The sequence below is a fragment of the Phascolarctos cinereus genome, unplaced genomic scaffold (assembly GCF_003287225.1).
Source record: "Phascolarctos cinereus isolate Bilbo 61053 unplaced genomic scaffold, phaCin_HiC Scaffold_2;HRSCAF=192, whole genome shotgun sequence".
NCBI classification, from domain to species: Eukaryota; Metazoa; Chordata; class Mammalia; order Diprotodontia; family Phascolarctidae; genus Phascolarctos; species Phascolarctos cinereus.
The window spans coordinates 124,469,678-124,491,546 of record NW_027555625.1 but is presented as its reverse complement, the minus strand read 5'-3'; the positions used below and the strand labels follow the sequence as shown (position 1 = coordinate 124,491,546).

The window sequence follows — 21,869 nt, the reverse complement described above, 5'->3', positions numbered from 1 at the left end:
GATGTTCTTTCTTCCATACAGGAATGCATCTTTGGGAAATGTCATGAAGCATATTAAACTCGGGAATTACAAGAACCCAGTTTCTAGTAAAATATTTTTAAAAGTGTCAGACTCCTCTTTGCCTCCATTGAATAATGGAAAGCTGTTACTTATATAACTTCCTGTAATTTACCAGGCTGAGGGTTTGGGGGCGGAGGGGAGTCTGCTGGGTGAAGACTGTCAGTTTTCCTTTTCTTACCATTGGAGACAATGCAGCTCTGCCCCCTTCTTTAGGAGCAGGATTGCCTTGTATATTTTTAGCTCTATAGGCATCATCCCTTCTGGAAACTGAAATTGAACATAAATTTTCTTTAATTCATCCTTTTTTCAGAAGATGGGAAATTCTTATGCCGGCCAGCTGAAGACCACCCGTTTTGAAGAAGTCTTACATAATTCCATTGAGGCCTCACTGCGGTCCAACAGCTTGGTTCCCAGGCCAGTTTTTTCTCAGTTATACTTGGAAGCTGAGCAACAGCTTTCATCCCTAGAAGGTAGGAGAATATGATATATATCCTATGTGCACATGCATGTATTTTAAATTTGAATAATTAGTAAAAAAAATGGAAAGGCACTGGTGATAAATTCTCAAAACTTTTCCTTTTCTTCTTTGCATAGAACATGTCCAAAAATTGGTAAAAAACAAAACAAAACAAAACAAAACCGATTGAAATGTTAGAAAGAAAAGTGACATAAGCATTATCAGACCACTTTTCCTGGATCAGCAAAATTGGAAGGCCAGAAGATTACTATAAAGTTAAAAGAGAAAACATACACCTTTTTGACCAGTATAGTTTATGCAGGCAGAATGTGTTAATTATACTATTGTTAAGCTATATTTTAGATCTCTCTTTTGGGGGTTTTAAATATTTTCATCTGGATGTGTCAGAAATGTTAACACTTTTTCTGTCTCAAAGTGACTTTTGTTTATTTTTTCTCAGTGATTGACAGCAAAACTTGGTCAAACACCCGAGGTGATTTCTCTTTGGGATAAGTAGTGCTGAGGTCATCTAGAAATTACCTAGAAAAAACAAGAAGCCCTTAGCTACTGAAAAGCTATCCGAATTGAAATTAAATTGGTCTTAATGCCTGTGGAAAGCTTCAAAATTTACTTAATTACTGAAAGAATTAAGCTTAATTCCACGAAAAAATATTGTTTTTATTATTCTTGTCTTTTAGCTGCGCCTAGAATTTATGATGTTGGATTTTTATGTCAAACATAATTCCTTAGACTGCCATTGGAAGAGACAGTTAGTGTTTAATCAAGGCTTTCCTTTTGGCTTGTTTTTGATTGGTGTGGCCTAAGAATGCTCTTGGATGTACAGATTATAGAGAGAGATTTATTGCTACTAAAATATGTGGGTCCAATGGAGTAGAACCCCAAATAAATTATTTAAAAGTATAGTTTGTTAAAATGCTATTTGTTAAATATGCTGTTTGCTAAAATTTTATTTGACAATTTTAGGATATTTTAGACAATATTGTTTTCTTTTTTGCTTTTTTAGGCAATTGGGGTTAAGTGACTTGCCCAGGGTCACACAGCTAGGAAATGTCAAGTGTTTGGACTGAGGCAGGATTTGAACTCAGGTCCTCCTGACTTCAGGGCTGGTGCTCTATCCACTGCGCCACCTAGCTGCCCCTGATAATATTGTTATGATAATAAATGAAAAGCTGATGTCCATTAGTTTGGGGAGTTTACTGGGTAGCATGAAGTTGGGGTTAAGCAGTGTAACATTGAGTACTCCTCCCCTTCACAAAACATAGATTTGGATTTATATCAACTTTGAACCTTTCTGGGCCTTGGATTTCACCTATCAGCTTTTTCTTATACCAACAAGAGAGCTTTAGTTGTGTAATAACTGAGAATATTCATAATTAAATTACTCCTGCAAATTAGAGAAAGCACAGTCCTTGAAAGGAAACTGGACTTAGAAATATTGATTTTATGCTTATGTGAATAAATAATATTATTAATATTTACTATTGCCCTAAGAATCAGAAGACCTGTATTTAAGTCCTAGCTTGTTGTCTACATGGTAGCTAAGTGACCTTGGCCATACCTTTCTGGGCTTCTTTATCTGCAGGGTCCTACTGTGGTTATATAACCTTTCTGGGTCTTAGTAGCTCTTCACCTATAAAATGAGGAGGTTGGCTTTTGAAGTCTCTAAGATCCTATGATTCCCTGATGTCCATTCCTAATTTTTTTTTCCTAAGGTAACTTCCTGCTTTTGCATTTTATGATTTTGTTTTGCCTGGCCTTGACAGGATCTGGATGCAATTGGTGGATCTCTCTACAATGCTTAAGACTTGGCCACAAATTAATGAGATACAGTACTGGTTAGTGTTGGCAACAAAATGTTGGGGCTGTATTCAGCTAGCCAAAAATCTTTTGGAAATCATTTGACAAGACTTCACTAATGAAGGTGTATGACCATTATTTCTTCTCATAGGGGGAATACATTCCCAGTACTAGCCAGCTTTTGTTGGATAGACTGTATCGGAAACTTAGACGAATTCCTTGCTCAGGAGACTATTACTATTGGTGCTTCAGTACTCCAATGATCTGTGATTTTTGTTAGTGTGGGTATTCCCTCTCCTGATGCTATCAGAACTTGTCTATAAATTGGTAGGGGGTCTTTAGAAGTTGCCATGACTAGAAAATTTATCAGTCTGGGGCCAGGCTGTTAATAAATCTCTTTGAACTTGCCACAGTGGTCGTCATATAACAAACATTCTGTCATCAAGACCAGGCTTGCAATTTTTTCATTTTGGTAAGGCCTTCTTCATTGGTGGAACCTTTAGGAACCCAGAGCTCCTTTCACACCATGATGAGGCATTAAAGAAGGATTTTATTTTTAATTTTTTTCTATTTTTTTTAAGTTTTAGTCATCCTGCACCCTCATTGCTGCCATTCCCAGTGGTTCTCCCTACCCCTCCCTTTTAACAAAGAAATGCAGGTAAACATGTCTGACAATATATGTCTTCTTTTATACCTATATTCTACCACTTGTCCATTGAGAGGCAAGAGCTATTCTCATTATCAGTCCACTGAAGTCTTAGTTGGCTCTGCACTGATCAGAGTTCTCAAGTCTTTCAGTATTTTTTTCCCCTTTACATTACTTTGTTCCTTCTGTAAATTCTCCAGGTTCTTCTTACTTTGTTCAGTATCAATGTGTAAGAATCTTCCTAAGTTTTTCTGAATTATTATCTTTTTTCTTTTTGACTTTATAATATCCCATTAATTTACACACCACAATTTATTTGGCCATTCCCCAATCAATAGGCACACACTTTTTCTCCTAATTCTTTGTAACTACAAAAATATCTCTATAATTTTTTGGGGTCTATATTAGATATTTGCATCTGTCTTTGACCTCCTCAAAGTATATGTAAAGGAGGACTTAAGTGAAAAAAAAAACTATTATTGTTTTTATTTATAGCATTAGTATGGTATTTTGTAGTATTTTAATTATAGTAACACATTTATATGGCATTTTCTAGTTTAAAAAGTGACAACTCTGTGATGTAGGCCATGCAAATAATAACAATTTCTATTTACGGGTGATAAAACGGAGGATCTGAGAACATAAAGCCAATTAGCTATGTAACATGAGCAGTAAGTGGGAGAGCTCAGACTCAACCCAAAACTTCTGAATCGAAGCCCAGTTCTCTTTCTACCGCGCCACACTGCATAATTATTTTCTTAGCTTTGAGAAGTAGTGAGAACAGATTGGTATCTGAGAAGTAGATTTTATTTTTATCACAACTCACAGTGGGTGGGGGGAGAGTAGGAAGAAGAGCTTTTTAGGATCTCTGATCTGTGTTATTTTTTCAGTGTAGGAGTAGACTGATTTTCCCCCATCACTAGGAGGGTGTCTGCATTCTTGACAATTCTAACCCCACAGGATGCCCATATCTGGTTAGAGTACTTTGGGAGTGAATGGCTTTTCAAGGTCAGCTTTTGGGGCTTACAATTTACATTCCTCTGGGTTGAATGTCAACAGTTTGCTTCCAGATGTCAGGAGATTGTTCAGTGGTTCACTTTGGTATTAAAACCAGAGGCAGGCTCTCTCTTATTTCTCATCTTCCCATTTGTTCATGGCACCGAACTGGCTCCTTTGTTTTCTCAATGTCTTCAAGGGGTGGAGAGAAAGAAACAAAAAAGAATTAGAAGAGGCAATCCTTATGTTTTGTTAAATGTCACAGTAAGCCAAAGCACTGAACTCCAAGCCACTGTTTGCCACATCATAAAACCTTGTGGAGACTGGTTTGTTTAAGCTACATCTTGTTTTGTCTGTCTCTGTGCCTCTTATCTCCCTACTCTCCCTCCTTAAAGATTATTTTTATTGCGGGGGATACTTGTATTCTAAATACCCCTTTGCCCCATTAACACTGTCTTTATTTTTTAGGATCATTTCAGTCTGGTCCTGTTACCCAGTTGAAAAAAACCCATTTTCTCCTTTTTTTGTCCTAGGCTCTTCAATTCACCTTTCAGTTCCCATTCCTTTTTTTCTTCTCAGGGAAAAAAAACCCCAAAGCAAACCTAAACTGTGCACATTTTATTTGTTTCTAAAATGCTTCCTCAACTCACAAAATCACTCTCACAATTTTGAAGTATATATTTTGTAGGCAAAGATCAGGAAAAGTGTCATTTGGTAATGGAAATGGTTCACTATGACATGAACTGGTTCAATTTGTGTCTCTCAGAATTATATACAGCAAGTGATTAATCAGTGTTTGCCAAATTGAATTTGAATAATGGAATCAAAACAAAATGTAAGTGGAAGGACAGTGTGATATATATGTGTGTGTGTGTGTGTGTGTGTGTGTGTGTGTGTGTGTGTGTGTATGTAGTTAATCAGAAGGATGCTAGATTTGCAGACAAGAGATCTGGGTTTGATCCTGCTTCTGACACACTTGAGTGAATATCAGCTAATCATTTTGCTTCTGTGGCTCAGTTTCCTCATCTGTAAAGTAAGAATGAGATCCTTGCACTACTTTTTTGAAATGTGTACCCTTCTCTTTTCATCTACAGAATAGGACACTAAGGCTCAGGAAAGGGAGGTGATTTTGCTCAAGTTCACACAGTTAATGAGTGGCATAGGATTGTCACAAGCAAGTGTTTTATACAGCTCAAGACACTGTTGTATATGTAGAGAAGAGATAGGGCGTGGACTAGGAATTATATATCTATAGTGAGCTCCTGGATGAAGGATCACTTTGTACCAGTGAGCACAGGGAAATCCTTTCTGTGCCATTTATAGTCTCAGAGTGCTGCCTAGAACTTTGTAAAGTTAAATGTCTTCCTGCTCAGGGTCCTACAGCCGGTACGTCGGAGACTGGACTTAAGCCAGCCTTCCCAGCTCTAAGGTAGGCTCTCTATCCACCTCACCAGACTGCTTCACATAGAAATGTTATTGTTATCTACACAGAAAACAAAATTGTCCCTTCACAGTTAGCAGCAATATGCAGCTGCTAATCTCTTGGAATCCTGGGTTTGTGAGTTGAGGGGAACAAGATAAAGATAGTGTGGTTTATAACATTAATGTTTTAAAGCTCTAGCCTTGCCCCTGGAACTTCAGGAAGTAATTCTGCTCTTAGTTGGCTCCTGGTTTTTGAAAAAGAAGAAGGGAAAAAAGAAGCTGAGCCACTTACTACTCTCTTAACTGATTCAACTAAAGGTCCTGGAATGTCTTATGTGGACCTTTGACCTTTAATCTTGCTTTTTTGCTGATGGGCTTTCAAGTTCTTTCTCTGTCTTTAGGGGCTTAACTAAGGTCAATCTTTCATTTACTTGTGAGCCTGAATTCCTGTTATTTTCAGCTTCGCAGAACAATGTGTTTCCATTGGATGCTACAAGAGACTACAACTGTGTAAGGCTGTGTGTGATTTCATTCTCTGAGGATTTCTCCCCCTTATGCTGCCTTCTTTCGAATTTGTAGCCAGCTTCTCTAGGTTAGAGTCATTATCTATTGACCTCTGTGTTGTCTTTATAGTGCTAATTTAAAAAAAGGCCATGATTTTATTGAGAGGGATGGCTATTCTGACACCAATTTAATACAAGGTAAATAGGGAGACACTGTCTGTGTATTTTTAAATACTTATATAAATAGGCATATAGAAAAGTATTAAATGCTTACTATATAGTCACTGTGCTAATTGCTGGGGATAGAAATACAAAAGAGACATAGTCTTTGCCTTCAAGGAATTTATATTCAAGTAGAAAAAGCCAACACATACACAACACAGGCTTTTTGAACTGCAAAGTCTTAGAGATGGTCAGTAATAGTGAGTGGAGCTGGAGGGCAGTTGGTTTGCATGTCCTTTTTAGGAGTGGTTGTATAGATTTGGCTAATATTTCCAAAGCTAGAAGCAGAAAGTAGGGAGGGTAGCATGGCATGGAGATATCTCCAGAGGGGTTGGTGGGTCATCAGTTAGTTATGTGAAGCTCTCAGTAATCAGGATTTCATTCCCCCATTATCCCTAGCCTGGACTATTACAATAGCATTTTCTCTACTTACTTTTCCTGCCTCAAGTCTCTTCCCCTCCCTATTCTATCCTCCACATAGGTGCCAAACTGATTTTCTCAGAGCAGAGATCTGACCAGTAAACTCCTATGATCCATAAAACCCTGTGGCTCTCTATTACTTGAAGGTTCCAAGAAACTCTTTTCACATTTTATTTATTTTTCACAATCTCATCCCAACCTACTTTTTAAAGCCTTATTGTGCATTATTCTTCTTTGTGCATTCTTTGGTCCAGCCAAACTGGTCTCCGTTTCCTGAACCTGTGCCTGTGTCCTGGCTGTCTTCCATACCTGAAATGCACTATTTTCTCACTTGTTCCTTCTGTAATCCCTTGAATCCTTAAAACAATTTAAGTGTCATTCTCTACATGAAGCCCTTCTTGCCCTTCCCAGTGACATTACTGCTAAGTGCTGTCACCTCCAAAATTACAATGTAAAATGTAATTATCTGTATTATTAATAATCTGTAATTATCTGAATTATTCTAACGATTAGGAACACAGTCTTAATCATGAAGGAAGGGGCTTCCATATCATTCTAAGAAATTGTCTGAAAGCCGCTGAGCATATTGCTTCTTATAGGCCCTCTCTTGAACCTTTATTTATTTTTTGAAGAATATAGTAGAAAGAACATTGGTGCAGAACTCAGGAGTTGTGCTGTTAATTCACTTTCTGATCATGCACAAGTCACTAACCTCTGTGCCTCAGTTTCCTCCTATTTAAGTGAGGGGATTGGATGAAATGATCTCTAAAGCCACCTTCAGCTCTAAAAACCTCTGATTCATTTTATCAGACAATTATGAATAATCTTATTTATCTGGCAGAAAACTAGAAAAGAAAATTGGGTTGTGTGGTGTTAGAGGCAGATATAATGACAACCAAAATTATAACTGATAGCTTGGCACCACGGGGAAGACAGAAAAACTATGGAGTAGTTGTAGAATTATGTTGCCATGTAATATAGAGGAGAGTGTTCATAAGAGACAGCATATGAGATAATGGGAGAAGACTACTGAAGTTGTTGAGAAAAAACTAAATGATTTAAATTATGGGCATTATCAAATAGTATGTTTCGTGGTTTGAAGAATCAAAACTGCGGGTTACGCAAAGGGCAGTGGAGAGACACATTGCAAACATAAGCAGGCTGTATCAGACTACCAGAGATGAGCTGAATAAGGATCACTCAATCAAAAAGCATTTATTAATCACTTACTGTGTGCCAGAGATTGTGCTAGGTACTGAGGATACAAAAATGAAAACTGAAAACAATTCCCTACTCTTAAGGAACTTACATTTTAATAAGGAGTATAAGGGACATTGTCTAGGAAATGTCATTATCATCATTATAACTGGCATTTTGAGATAGCTTTAAGGTTTGCCAAGTGTTTTACCTACATTATTTCAAGCTGTCTCACACAATAAGAATGAATGATAAAAGCAGATAGATAGCTCAGTGTATGGGTAGTACCTACTGAATGCTAAGATGAGCCTTCTTTACATCAGGTAGCTCTTCCATTGAGACTCTCTGAGAACCCAGACAAGGATCACATAGGATGAAAAGGCATGGAAGGGTTTTTCCCTTTGTAGTATTTAAGAGAGGACATACATTGATGTGATATTTGAAGTGTATCCAGTGGGAGCAAATAACAAGTTTCAGAAAGATTTCTGTCTAAAATAGTGTCGGTCTTTCGGTATATGTATGTACACAATATATATATATATATATATATATATATATGTATGTACATACATGTGTATGTATATACAATATAGACGTGGGTCTGTCCATGTACACATGCATATATACACATATATAAATGTGTAAGTATGTATATGTGTGGATAGTATATGCATGCATATATGTATAACTGTATAAAATTTTTATTCTTTTTCAAATACTTGACAGTTACAGCAAAAACAAAATTCTGTACACTCCTAGAAAAAATACCGAGTACTTTCCGTAAGTTTATCCTGTTGAGGGAAGAAAACAAACTTGAAGTCTGTCAACTACAAAGTCCGAAACTCATAGCTGGTACTAATTTATTGTGCAGCATTTTTTGCTGTTATTTTTATTTTTAGTCTCATGACCATCTTATTTTTTTAATCTAAATTTTTTTTACATCTGTTAGATAACATTGAGTAATTATTAAACCTTCTAAAAAGGCACTCCAACCTTAAACACAAAATCCAGAAAGCTTCATATACAAGTGTAATATTGAGGTTTATTTTTAAATCAATAAAATAGCTAATATTTAAAAAAGTTCTGGCTCATGAAGAAATAAGCTTCATTTAGCTGTGCAACTCCCTGATGCCACACTGTATTCATTCCATGATGGTGCCAGATAAATGAGGCATGACCCATGTAAGCCTAGATGCTGAAGATAATTGGTTTTATCTTGGTGTTGTTTGGCATACATTTTTGCCATAGCTTTTTTTTTTTTTTTGGCCTTTTGGTGAGGCAATCAGAGTTAAGTGACTTGCCCAGGGTCATACAGATAGTAAGTGTCAATGCCATAAGCTTGTCTAATCAGGTAGAAGTAGTTACGTTATTAATGTTCCACTTTTTTAATCATTTAGTGAAATAGCCAGTGTAGATTGTCTCATATACTGGTTGTATCATGGTACATCTTGAAGTGTTTGCTCTTTAATTCATTTTTCGGTTTATATTTAAAAGTTGTGCATCTGCTCTTTAGTTAAGACCCCATTGGAGGTATAATGTTGGTCACATTTTTATGCATGTTGTGGTTGCTGTTCAGTTGTTTCAGTCACATCTGATTATTCATGATCCCATCTGGGGTTTTCTTGGCAAAACTAATTGGAGTGGTTTGCCATTTCCTTCTCCAGCTCATTTTACAGATGAGGAAACTAAGGCAAACTGGGTTAAGTGACTTGTCCAGGGTCACACAGCTAGTAAGTGTCAGAGGCCAGACTTGAATTTGTGCACTATCTACTGTGCCATCTAGCTTCCCTTTTATGCATGTAGGCAGATGATGATAGTGCATACTTCTCTAGTACTTTGAAGTTTATTAAATTCTTTGCCCACAACCCTGTTAGCTTGGCGGCACAAATATTGCTATTTTAATTTTAGAGAAAGGAAAGCTGAGACTGAGGGAGATGTAAGGTGAGGTGATGAGGCCAATGTCATATGACAAGAAAGGGGTGGATACAGAATTTGAACCCAGGTCTTGTGACGCCAAGCCCAAAGTTCCTTTCACTACGCCAATGCTGCCTCTTGTTTGAGGTTGTATTATCTTCTCCATTTTTTTCTATTTCATATTATGAAGCACCTTATAACATAAGCAGAGTAGATAGAATTCTGGAATTGGGAGTCAGGATAACTTGAACCTGAGATACTTACTAAGCTGTATGACCTGGGCAATTCCTTTCACCTGGTTCAACTTCTGTTTGCTCATCTGTAAAAGTAGGATAAGAGAACCTACCTCTCAGGGTTATGGTGAAAATCAAATGACATTATGTAATCAAAGTGCTTTGTAAACATGAAGGCACTATATAAATGGTAGCAATTATTATTACTATGATTATCTTAATAGAATGTTTTTATAATTTAGTGGCAAGCATGTAATAATAGTATTTTTCCCATTCATTAAATATTTGATGAGTACCTAACTTGAAGACCTAATAGCCATCTTTCCATAGTTGGCAGCTGATAAGACCCCAGACACTGAAATGATAATACCTTTCTTTGTATCTACAGTGCTTAGTGCAGCTAAGCACATAATAGGTACTTAGTAAATGTTTGCTTACTGCTTTTTGAAGTGCTGTCACATAGAAAAGGCTTTCAATGTGTTCTGCTTGTCCCTGGAGGTTGTAAATTGCAAAGAAGTAAATTATAGCTTAATATAAGACTTGACCTTGCATCTGGAAGTAATGTGTTCCCCTTCCATAGATAACTTCTAGCAAAGGCTGGCTGGCCCCCTGTTGGGTGTGTTGTATAGGCAGAGGGGTGCTGATAATTGCTTTTAACAACTGGCCTCTGGAGGGAAAAGCACGCATGACACACTTTTAAGTTTGATCCGAATCATTCACCGTTTCCCTTTATTTTCTCAAGTCTAGACAACTGAGAAAACAAGAAGTCAAGCCCTGGTTCCTAGCATTTGCCAATTTCTGAGGTGTAAATGCTCACATTGAAAACTTAATGATCAGAGAGCCAGTTTGAGTTGGCTCCAGCATAACCCTACAGAGAGGGGATTCTTGGTCAGGTATGAATAGGATTGGATGGATTCTGATGACTCCCAATTCTGAGATTCTGTGCTTTTTTGTGCAGAGGCAAGGTGCTGGGAGAGGTATAGAATTTGGATATTGCTGTTGAACTCATGAGCTCAGAGCCTAGAATGGGTTCTGTTGGCCAAGTATGTTGTAATCATCTATTGTTGGGGTAGAAATCCAAACATATTATATATAAATGTATATATGTAATATATAATATAATTACATGTAAGTATATAAATGTAATTTTTGGTATAACTCTGTTTCTTTGTTGACCACTGCTAAATAATGGTTGAATTCAATTGACTCCTATAAGTAGATGGGAAGAGAATATTTGGTAATACAAGGATGTATGGATATGCATATATATATATATATATACACATATATACATACATATTATATATACACATATATAATCCATATAAATAAAATTTTCTGGTATGAGTTGATCCCCATGTTCATCCCTGTAAAATAACGGTTGCATTCAGTTGACTCTTGGAAGCAGCTGAGAAGAGAATGTGATGGTGGCTGCCATGTGGCTTTTTTGGTATTCAAGTTTTGTATTATCAGTGTAACATTGTATAATGGAGGGAGAACTGAGCTGAAAGTTTGAGGATTTGCATTCAAGAGAAGGCTCTGAAACTTTGTGACCCCTTGTTACCATTGAAAAATTATTTAACCTCTTGGAATTTCACTTTTCTCAAATGTAAATGGGGATCATGATATTCACATTTCACACTCACAGCTTTGTTGTGATAAAACTACTAGGTAAATCTTATTAAGCGCTATATAAATTTGAGTCACTCTGAGAAGACAAAATGAGCTAAAAGTAGTAGAAGTGAAAAGCAATAATTTAACACAGCTATGAATCATTTTTCAAAGTAGGTTAATTCTTCATTCTCATTTGTAAAATGAAGAGGGTTGAATAGATGATCTCCAAGGTCCTTTCCAGCTCTAAATCAGTGACCATATAGTGATGATTCTGTAATATTTAGGATGAGTGTCCAAAAAACCAGTCTGCTTGTTGAAACAATAAATGCCTTTACTTTTTTTTTTTATGGTCCTCAGATCATAGGATTGTAGCATACTAGAGCTGGAAGGGGTTTTAGGTCATCTAGTAAAGAGGTCCTTAATCTTTCTTCTGTCGTGGACTCCTTTGACAGTCTGGTAAAGCCTATGGCCTTTTTTTTTTTAGAATAATGTTTTAAAATGCATAATATAAATATAAAATATATAGGATTACAAATGAAAACAATTATATAGTTACCAAAATATCTTAAAAATAAGTTAATGACTCAAGGTTAAGAACCCATGATCTAGTTCAACCTTCTCTTTAAGAGAGGTGGAAACTCGGGGCAGCTAGGTGGCGCAGTGGATAGAGCACTGGCCCTGAAGTCAGGAGGACCTGAGTTCAAATTTGGCCTTAGACATATAACACTTACTAGCTGTGTGACCCTGGGGCAAGTCACTTGACCCCATTGCCTAGCCAAAAAAAAAAATTAAAAAAAAAAAGAGAGGAGGAAACTAAGTCTGGGAGAGCTTAAGTCATTGCCCAGGTTTATGTAGCTAGGAAGCATCAGATCCAGGATTCTAAGACAGGCTATTTACCTCCAAGTACAGTAGGAGCTTCCACCTAGCATCAGTTTCTCTGATAAAGCTCCATTATTATTTTTTCATTTGGCCAGTGTAGGTTTTTGTGTGTTATCTCCAACTGGGATAGAGAGGTTAGTAAATTCATCTCTTTGGAGTTTGAGTCTCCCTCAAATAGAAACTAGAACAGGACTTTGTCTCTTGCTTCAGGTCCTAGTGAGTTTCCACTCACAACCTGCCAGAGGAAAATTGATTTTTATGATTCTCTTCTGTGAATTTATAGGAGAACATTTATCTGTTCCCATTCCAGTAGGAGCTCAACCTTTATCTTCCCTGCATATTTATGGAGATTGTTAGAGTTCCCTTGGCAATTGTAACTCAGATATTTTTATTTTAACAGCCAGAAATGTGCAGGCTAAAATAAAGAATATTTCTTTTTCATTAAATGAAGCCCTCAAGGAGCTTACTATTTAGTGGGGGAAGACAATACACAAAAGGAAGCTGAAAGGGGGTGAGGGAGACAGAAGGTACCCAGTCCAAAGTAGTTAAACTAGATGGGAAATGAAGAGATGGCTGGTCTGGGGCCTTCCTTAAATGGAGGTTCATCACTTCTCTTCAGAGGGGTAGAAGGCACTGATGAGGTATGAGTACCGAGGCTGATTTGATGATTCATAATGATGAAGCATGATGAAGTTCAAAAATGTGCAGCCAGTGTGAGAAATGAAGAGATGGCCCACCTGGACCTCTTTAAATGGAAGTTCTCCACCTTCCATTCATAGGGGTCCAGCAGGTAGAGGCAACTGACAAGGTGTGAGTACCAAGGCTTTTTTGATGAAGGGGGAGGGGCGCACTGTGAAAATTTTCCTTTGTCTCTCAGGAAGCCCTAACTTGATTACCAATTTTTCAAGACTACAAAGATAGTCTTCAGGTCCAGGTAACATAACATCAGAACTGAAGGGAAACCTGAGAGATTGTTTAAGCCAACTCTCTCATTGTAAGCAAATTAGTGGCAAGACCAGGCTGATAACTAGTTCTGAGGTTTTTTTTCCCTACTATCCCAGCTGGTACATACTGTAATTAGGTGCTTAATAAATACTTGTGAATTGATTTCTGATATTTGGTGGCCAGGCCTTCCCTTTCTGTAGCTAATTGGGAACTGGAATAGGAACTGGGAAACTGAGAAATATGGTGCTACTTCTTCCCCATAAGAGGAAGAATTTATTTAATCCCTTTTTTTGAAGCTTAGAGGCTAAACTTTAGTTCTTTTAATAAGAAAAGCAGACCTCAGAGAGCAGTAGTGTTGTGGCTTTCTCTCCATGAAGAGGTTGGATCTGTCAGCTCCCTGAAGCTTAGCTGTTAGGGGCCAAGTGGTTTTTTTTTTCCTTCCCTTTCCCTTTCCCTTCCCCTTCCCTTTCCCTTCCTCTTCCCTTTCCCCTTCCTCTTCCCTTTCCCCTTCCCCTTCCCTTTCCCCTTCCCCTTCCCTTTCCCCTTCCTCTTCCCTTTCCCCTTCCCTTTCCCCTTCCCTTCCCCTTTCCCTTTCCCCTTCCCTTCCCTTCCTTCCCTTCCCTTTCCCTTCCTTTCCCTTCCCTTCCCTTCCCTTCCCTTCCCTTCCCTTCCCTTCCCTTCCCTTCCCTTCCCTTCCCTTCCCTTCCCTTCCCTTCCCTTCCCTTCCCTTTCCCTTTCCCTTTCCCTTTCCCTTTCCCTCCCTTTCCCTCCCTTTCCCTCCCTTTCCCTCCCTTTCCCTCCCTTTCCCTCCCTTTCCCTCCCTTTCCCTCCCTTTCCTCCTTTCCCTTTCCTTTCCTTTCCTTTCCTCCCTTTCCCTCTTTCCCTCCCTTTCCCTCCCTTTCCCTCCCTTTCCCTCCCTTTCCCTTCCTTTCCCTTCCCTCCCTTTCCCTCCCTTTCCTTTCCTTTCCTTTCCTTTCCTTTCCTTTCCTTTCCTTTCCTTTCCTTTCCTTTCCTTTCCTTTCCTTTCCTTTCCTTTCCTTTCCTTTCCTTCCTTTCCTTTCCTTTCCTTTCCTTTCCTTTCCTTCCTTTCCTTCCTTTCCTTTCCTTTCCCTTCCCTTCCTTTCCTTTCCCTTCCCTTCCCTTCCTTTCCCTTCCTTTCCCTTCCTTTCCTTTCCCTTCCCTTCCTTTCCTTTCCCTTCCTTTCCCTTCCTTTCCCTTCCTTTCCCTTCCTTTCCCTTCCTTTCCTTCCTTTCCCTTCCTTTCCCTTCCTTTCCCTTCCTTTCCTTTCCTTCTTTCCTTTTTCTTTCTTTCTTCCTTTGTTCCTCACTTCCTCCCTCCTCTCTCTCTCTCTCTCTCTCTCTCTCTCTCTCTCTCTCTCTCTCTCTCTCTCTTTCTCTCTTTCCTTCTTTCCCAGCTAGATGGATGATTAGAGCCTACATGCATTTCATCTGACTCTGAACTCGCTTCTTTCCAGAAGGATCAATGCGTTTGCCTCAGTCATATGACTTAGGGCTAGGAAGTCCTTTTATCCCTTCTGTACTCTTAGGTGAATATTATGCCCCTGACTCCCATTTTTTGTACCAAATCTACTTTTGCTTACCTGTAGGAACTGTGTGAGTCTGAAACACGCTGCATTTATCCTTTGCCCATCATGATCCTCTTGGTCTTCTCTTCCTGTTAACAGATAGGGGAAAGGCTGGAACAAAAGAGGCCAGGCAGGGCCACTGTGAGGCTCCTACTATGGACCTCATTTCTTTTGTTCTGAATTCCTGCCTCCCCCCTTCAGATATGGTTGGTCACAAACCTCCTAGCCCTGTGTTTGCCAGAAGACTGACCACTCTAGTAGATTTTAATAAACACCCTCGATCAAGACAGAGCTAATGAACTCATGAGGCTCAAACTGTGACCTTGGCCTAGTGCTCTTTTTAATGGTTTAGTAGAAAGAGCACTGGATTTAAAGTCTTAGAATAATGGTTAAGAAATATACTTATTTTAAAGATCTATGATTTTTCTGTGCATGTGAATTTTTTTTACCCTTGAAAATAGAAAGCAGCCCCTCTGTGCCTTAGTATGTGGTTATCATGTGTTGTTGTGGCTTAATAAGTTTTGTGGCATGGCTAACTTTTTGGCCATGAACCTCTCTGCATCTAACTAGTCTAGTCCTTAAATGGTGCTCACAGTGTCTTGCCTCAACATGCTTCTTCCAGATCTTGTGCTCTTCTGGCCCAACTTGGGAGAAGCCAAGGTCAACTCCAAGCCATGATGAGGAACTAGGGTTTTTTTTTTTTTGGTGGAGGCAGAAAATATATGCTACATGTAAATGACAATCTACATGCAGAAATTGGCCTATTTGGTGACACAGAGTTAAGGTAAATTCTAGCAAAACCAAACCTTCAATCATAGGTATGTTTTGAACCAACTGTTAAACCAACTGTTAAAACTTTTAAAAAGGGCACATTGATGCATAAGGCTGTAATACATGATTTAAAGTACAGATGGAAAAAAAATCAGTTAGCAAGTGCTTCTTGAGCATCTACAATGTATATAGAAGTGAGCACAAACATATATAAGAATGGATTTCTGAGTGTGAAATTGTGTAAGAAGGGAGATGAAATTTTCAGTGGCTCCCTGTTGCCTATGGGATAAAATGTAAACTCCTTAGCCCCGAATTTAAGGCCCTCCACAATCCTTTGTCAGCATTTTTATTTCTCTTGTTTACATCTGATCTCATAGACTTTCCTCTATGATAGGAATACAGATCTTCTTCCTTTCTAACTGTTGAAATCCTCCCATTTCTTCACAGCCCATACCAGACCCCACCACTTCCACAAAACCTTACCTGATTACTCCAACTGAAAGTAATCTCCTTTGCCTCACATTTTCCTGGAGCACTGTGTCTGGATATCTGCTTGCCCTATCACATTTCATTTTTGTATTGTGCTTAATTATGTATAATATCTCTAATACCCTTACTAGAGTGTAAGCTCCTTGAGGACAGAGAATGTGTCAGTTTTCATCTTCATATCCCCAGAACCCCATATTAGGCCTCTCATATAGTTCATATTGAATAAATATTTGTTCAATTAATTATATTGCTTTATTGAGCCTGTGATTTCTCAGTACTGGACTAGGAAGCTCATGAGGTCAGGGTCTATTCTGTACAAATTTTGTAAATCACCCAGCACCTACCATACATATATCAGGCACTTCATAAATATTTGTTAAGTAAATTAATTTTCAAGTTTAGCTCTGGTTTTACCACTGGGTTTGTTGAAAACAAAGGCCAAGGGGAAAAAAAAAAGCTTATTTTCACAACATTATAGAACATTGACTGTCTCCTGCCATGTTTATTTCTTTTCCTTTAGCAGCCAGCAGGGGGGACAATGAAGATGAAGAAGAAGAGGAAGAGGAAGGACTGGAGTCAAGCGGTCCCCTTAACCTTTATCAGATGCACCCTCCTCCTGAAGGATGCTGTACCACAGATGGTAAGGATTTTGCTGGATCACAAGGGAAAGGGCTATTTTTTGCTATTAAGTGAAGAGATCCTAGAGCTGGAAATGATTTTTAGAGTACACTGGGCTCAAATCCCTAAGTTTTAATTATAGTTAAAATAATAGGGGTCATTTACATAGTGCTTTAAAGTTTGTAGAAGTGTATAATGCACATGAGCTTATTTGAGTCTAAAAAACCCTGTGAGGTGTAGGTCTTACAGGTGCTATTTTCCCCCATTTTACAGATGAGGAAACTGAGACTCAAAGAGAGTTGCTCAAGGTTATACAGTTAGTAAATGGCAAAGACAGGATGCATATCCAGGTCTTCTGACTCTAAATCCAGTGTTATTGTTGTGTTGTTGTTTTTGCTAAACCAAACCATGAAGACAAGGTGGCTGAACCCTTTTGTCCTGGACTATCATATAATTTTGACAGCAGTGCCATGGCCATTGAGGACTTTGGAAAAAGACCCAGTGACAAAAGTGTAGCACATGGTAGAATCACTGAGAGACAAGGTAGTATAGTGGAAAGAAAGTTGTACTTAAGAGCCAGAAGGTTTTGGGTTTCAGTCCTGGGTCTGCCATTTGTTAGCTTTGTGACTTTGGCCGAGTCACATGATGAGTGTAGTGGGGATAGGGTGAATAATTTATACCCCGGCTACATCATAGGCCTATTCTGAAGATTAAATAAGATCATTTATGTGAAAGTGCTTTTTAACCAAGAAGTGATAAATAAATTTGAGCGATTACTATGATTTTCCTCCTCTTTTGTGTTCTTTTGTTATCTTTCATATATTTCTCAGTTCCCATAAGGAAGGCATGCCTTTGATTCTGCTGTAACAGGAGATGGCCTCCTGGCCTATGTGGTAGAAGGACCACAGATGAGTCATAGCTTTACAGTTGGAAAGGACCTTAGAGATCAGGTAGTCCAATGCTTCCATTTGATAGATGAGGACAGGAGAGGTTAAGTGATCTTGCCCAGGATCCTATAGACTAGTACATAGCATAGGTATGACCCCAGGAACCCAGAAGAATCATCCAGTATTCTTCCTACAATCTTAAGTTCAGTGAAGAGGGTAGGGGGTTGAAGGGCAAGAAAGGTGTGAGGACCGTATCTCATAAAACGAGCTATGTTGGGTGTCTAGATTCCTTCATGTGGCAAACAGAATCATATCTTCCTTAGTAGATCCACAAATAGTTAAAATTAAGAGCAGGTTGTATGCCGGAAGTTTGTACACTGGAACTTGGAGCACAAAGTGACAATGGATTGTGAGTTTCCCAAACTATCTCACAAGTTCATTTAATTTGTAATGTACCTGAATAACAGTGTTAGTAATCCTGTATAGCCTAACCAGCTCAGGCAGAATGGAAAGGATACTGTATTTGGAGTTATAAGGTTTGAGTCTTGGCACTGGTGCCTACTGGACATGTGATCAGGGGCAATGCATTTAACTAGACCCAGAGCAAGGGCCGTATGGGGGCTTTACTCCAAGGACACTGAAATTTAGAGGATTTGTTGTTCCTGTTATATCATTTTCAGTAGCATCTGATTCTTTGTGACCCCATTTGGGGTTTTCTTAGCAAAGACCCTGGGGTGGTTTGCCATTTCCTTCTCCAGATCATTTTACAGATGGGGAAACTGAGGCAAACAGGGTGAAGTGACTTGTTCAGGGTTACAGGACTAGTAAGTATCTGAGGCTGGATTTGGTCTTACTGACTCCAGGCCTGGTACTCTGTCCACTGGTACTAGGAGTATTTGCGTTCCTTCTTCTAGGTAGAAGCAATTGAGCTTAGAACCTAATGAATAGCTTCTCAAAATAGAAAGCTATCAGTTAGTGCTCTCTCCCTTTAAACAGTTTTGTGGGAGGAGTGCTGCTCTCATTCAGTGGCCTGGCAGAGTCCTAGGAGGCTGCCTGCCCTCCTCTATGACTGAATTAGTCAAAGTACCAAAACTGATAGTGATGGCTCTGCCATCTCTCAGTTTCCCCATTTACAACATGAGTATAGACCTTATAATAACTTCTACTGATTCCCTCACTGCATTATAAAGAAAGCAATTTATAAACCTTTGAGCTCTCCAGATATGGTGGATACCTCACATTTTAAACATTATTTCTATGGGCAAACTCAGAATGAATTCACACTCAGGCTGTCAACCTGAGAACCTAATATGTCTTTGATGAAGTCCAGGTGTGGGAGCAGGGACTCTCACTAATATCACTTTCAATAGGCCATAGCAACAAATAGTGAAACAGTATATTGAGTGTATGTAGAGTTCAGGACATCCACGGGAAGTCAATTTTCAAAAGAAATCCAGATATCATAACTTGTTGACTTGACATTTTTTTTAAAAAGGGTAAATTATAGTATTAAAAAAGTGTAAATTATAGTATTAAAAATTAAGCTTTAGGGTTTTGTAGATAAGTGAGTTTATTATAATTTGTTTTTATTACTTTTGAATGACATCTCTTATTTAAATGCCTATTATTTTAAGAGGCTTTATGGTAAAGTGGGTAGAGCAGGGGATTTGGAGTTAGACAACTTTGCTTTAAATCTGCCTCCCTTACTTCCTCTGTATCTTTTTATTTATTTATTCATTCATCTATTTATTTTGCTACCTCTGTATCTTGAGGAATAATAATTTTACAGGTTCAGGAATGGAAACTGAGAGGTGAAATCACTTAAAAGTGGTTACACAGGTCATGTGTAATAGAATTGGGATCTGAACCCAAGCCTACCTGACTTATTCCCAGGAACCTCTGACTTCATGTCTTTAGGCCCCCCTTCTTCCTCAATTGTATAAGAAAGAGATTTAAATGAATACTTTCTAAGTTCTCCTCCAGCTCCAAATCCCTTACCTCTTATGAGATACCTCTACTGAAGTTCTCTGATGCTCCATTGGGGTGATAAACAGATGGTATAGAGACAGCTAGGTGGTTCAGTGAATAGAGATCTAGACCTGAAGTCAGAAAGACCTGAGTTCAAATCCAGCCTTAGACACATACTAGCTACATGACCCTGAGCAATCTATTTACCTCAGTTTCTTCAACTAGTTCAGACATTCAATACCTTGCGCCTTGATTATTGCTATATCCTGTTGGTGGGTCCATCTGCCTCAAGTGTCTCCCCACTCATCCATTCTCCTGTCAACCACTAAAGTGATTCTCCTAAAACAAAGGTCTGATTATATCACAGCCCAGCAGGTCCTCCCCCTCCCCTCAATAAACTCCAATGGCTTCCTAGTGCCTCCAGGAGGAAATATGAAATGCTTTGTTTGGCATTCAAAACCGTTCCTAACCTGGCCCACTCCTACCTTTCCAGTCTTCTTATACCTTACTTCCTAATATGTACTCGTAGGTCCAGTGACAATGGCCTTCTGGCTGTTCCAAAAACAAGGCACTCCATTTCTTGAGTCTGGGAATTTTTTCAGGCTGTCCACTCCATGCCTAGAATACTCTCTCTTCTTTCTTTCTTTCTTTTTTTGTTTTTGTTTTTTGTTTTTGGTGAGTCAATCAGGGTTAAGTGACTTGCCCTGGGTCACACAGCTAGTAAGTGTCAAGTGTCTGAGGCCAGATTTGAATCTCTCTCCTTTCTATTGACCTTCATTGCTTTCTTTAAGTCCCAACTAAAATCTCACCTTATACAGGAAGCCTTCCCCAACCCTTCTTAATTCCACTGCCTTCCCTCTGTTACTTATCTCCTATTTAACCCACATGTAGCTTGCTTTGTATATATTTGTTTGCATGTTGTCTCCCCCACTGCATCATAAGCTCCTTTAGGACAAGGACTGTCTTTTGCCTCTTTTTGTATCCCCAATGCTTAGCATAGTGACTGGCAGTCACATGTTTATTGATTGATTGATTAAAAACAACCAAAGCCCAGGGTTGTTATGAGGATCAAATGAGATATTTGTAAAGCACGTAGCACAGTGCCTAGCACATAGCTGGTACTCTATAAGTACTAACTATTATTATTGTTTTTATTTTAGAGTCTCAAGTTTTGCTAGTGGAGTGAAGCACACAGGCAGGTCTTAGCCATCTGGAAGGACTCTGAAATTGGGCTCTTTCACAAATTGTATGCCTCTTCTGAAGAGCACTCTAGCAAAATGTGGAGAGCTCTATTACCAGAAGTTTGGTTACCAGGTGATCAGTTGTATGGTTCCTAGAAACTTGTGAATTTCTCTTCTAAGCCTGGAGGAGCTCTGATCTGCCAACAGCCATAGCAACAAAATCATGAATCCCTGATATGAATATTGGTTATGCCATTATGTGATATGTGCTAATCACAAGCGGGACTTTTGTTTATTTACTGAAAAACAAGTTTGGCATGATATCTGAGTGAATGCTTGGTTTATGAAAGTCAGTTAGAAATATGTATTAGTCATGTTTCTTTTTTTCCCCCAGGTTTTTGTCAAGCTGGAAAAGACTTGCGACTTGTATCCATTTCTAATGAACCAATTGAAGTACCTTCAGGCTTTCTCCTCGTTGGGGCAAAGTCTCCCAATCTGCCAGACCACCTTCTAGTTTGTGCTGTTGATAAAAGATTCCTACCAGATGATAATGGGCACAATGCTCTCCTGGGTAAGTAAAATATATGCAAAGGCAGATTCAGAGTTGTTCTTTTGTGTAGATGCATGTATGGGGCAGGGGAAATGGCATTAAAATAGCCACAAAACAAAACTTTTTTTGCAGGAGATCTTTAGTTGTGATCATTATCCTGTATCAGTGGCTTTTGGCCTTTTGTGTGTCTTGGACCCCTTTGGCAGTCTGATGATACCTATGGATCACTTCTTAGAATAGTTTTTAAAAATAATTGAAGGAAATGCTAAATTTCAGTTAAAGAAGAGAAAAATAAAGATGTATTTTTTTTCCATCTAAGTTCATGGTTCACCTGAAAACTACATGGACCCATTAGGGGTCTATGAACCCTATGATTGTTTTTCAGATCATTCAGTAGTAAGTCATTTCTCTAAATGTTTTCTTTCTTTGCAAAAGATAACGTGAATTTAAGTACTGTGGATGTGATGGAAAGGCCATTGAACTTAGGGTACATG

The 21,869-nt window shown here is 38.6% G+C and overlaps 1 protein-coding gene across 1 annotated transcript in view; it reads left to right on the top strand.

Annotated features, from left to right (window-relative positions):
• Nucleotides 1–373: 373 nt before the first annotated feature.
• Nucleotides 374–21,869, top strand: part of GREB1 (growth regulating estrogen receptor binding 1) — a 139,430-nt gene continuing 117,934 nt past the window's right edge. The window contains exons 1-3 of the mRNA XM_020985304.2: nucleotides 374–530; nucleotides 16,692–16,811; nucleotides 21,220–21,396. Coding sequence (XP_020840963.1) covers nucleotides 374–530; nucleotides 16,692–16,811; nucleotides 21,220–21,396 — 454 coding nt within the window. The remainder of the gene's footprint in view (nucleotides 531–16,691; nucleotides 16,812–21,219; nucleotides 21,397–21,869) is intronic.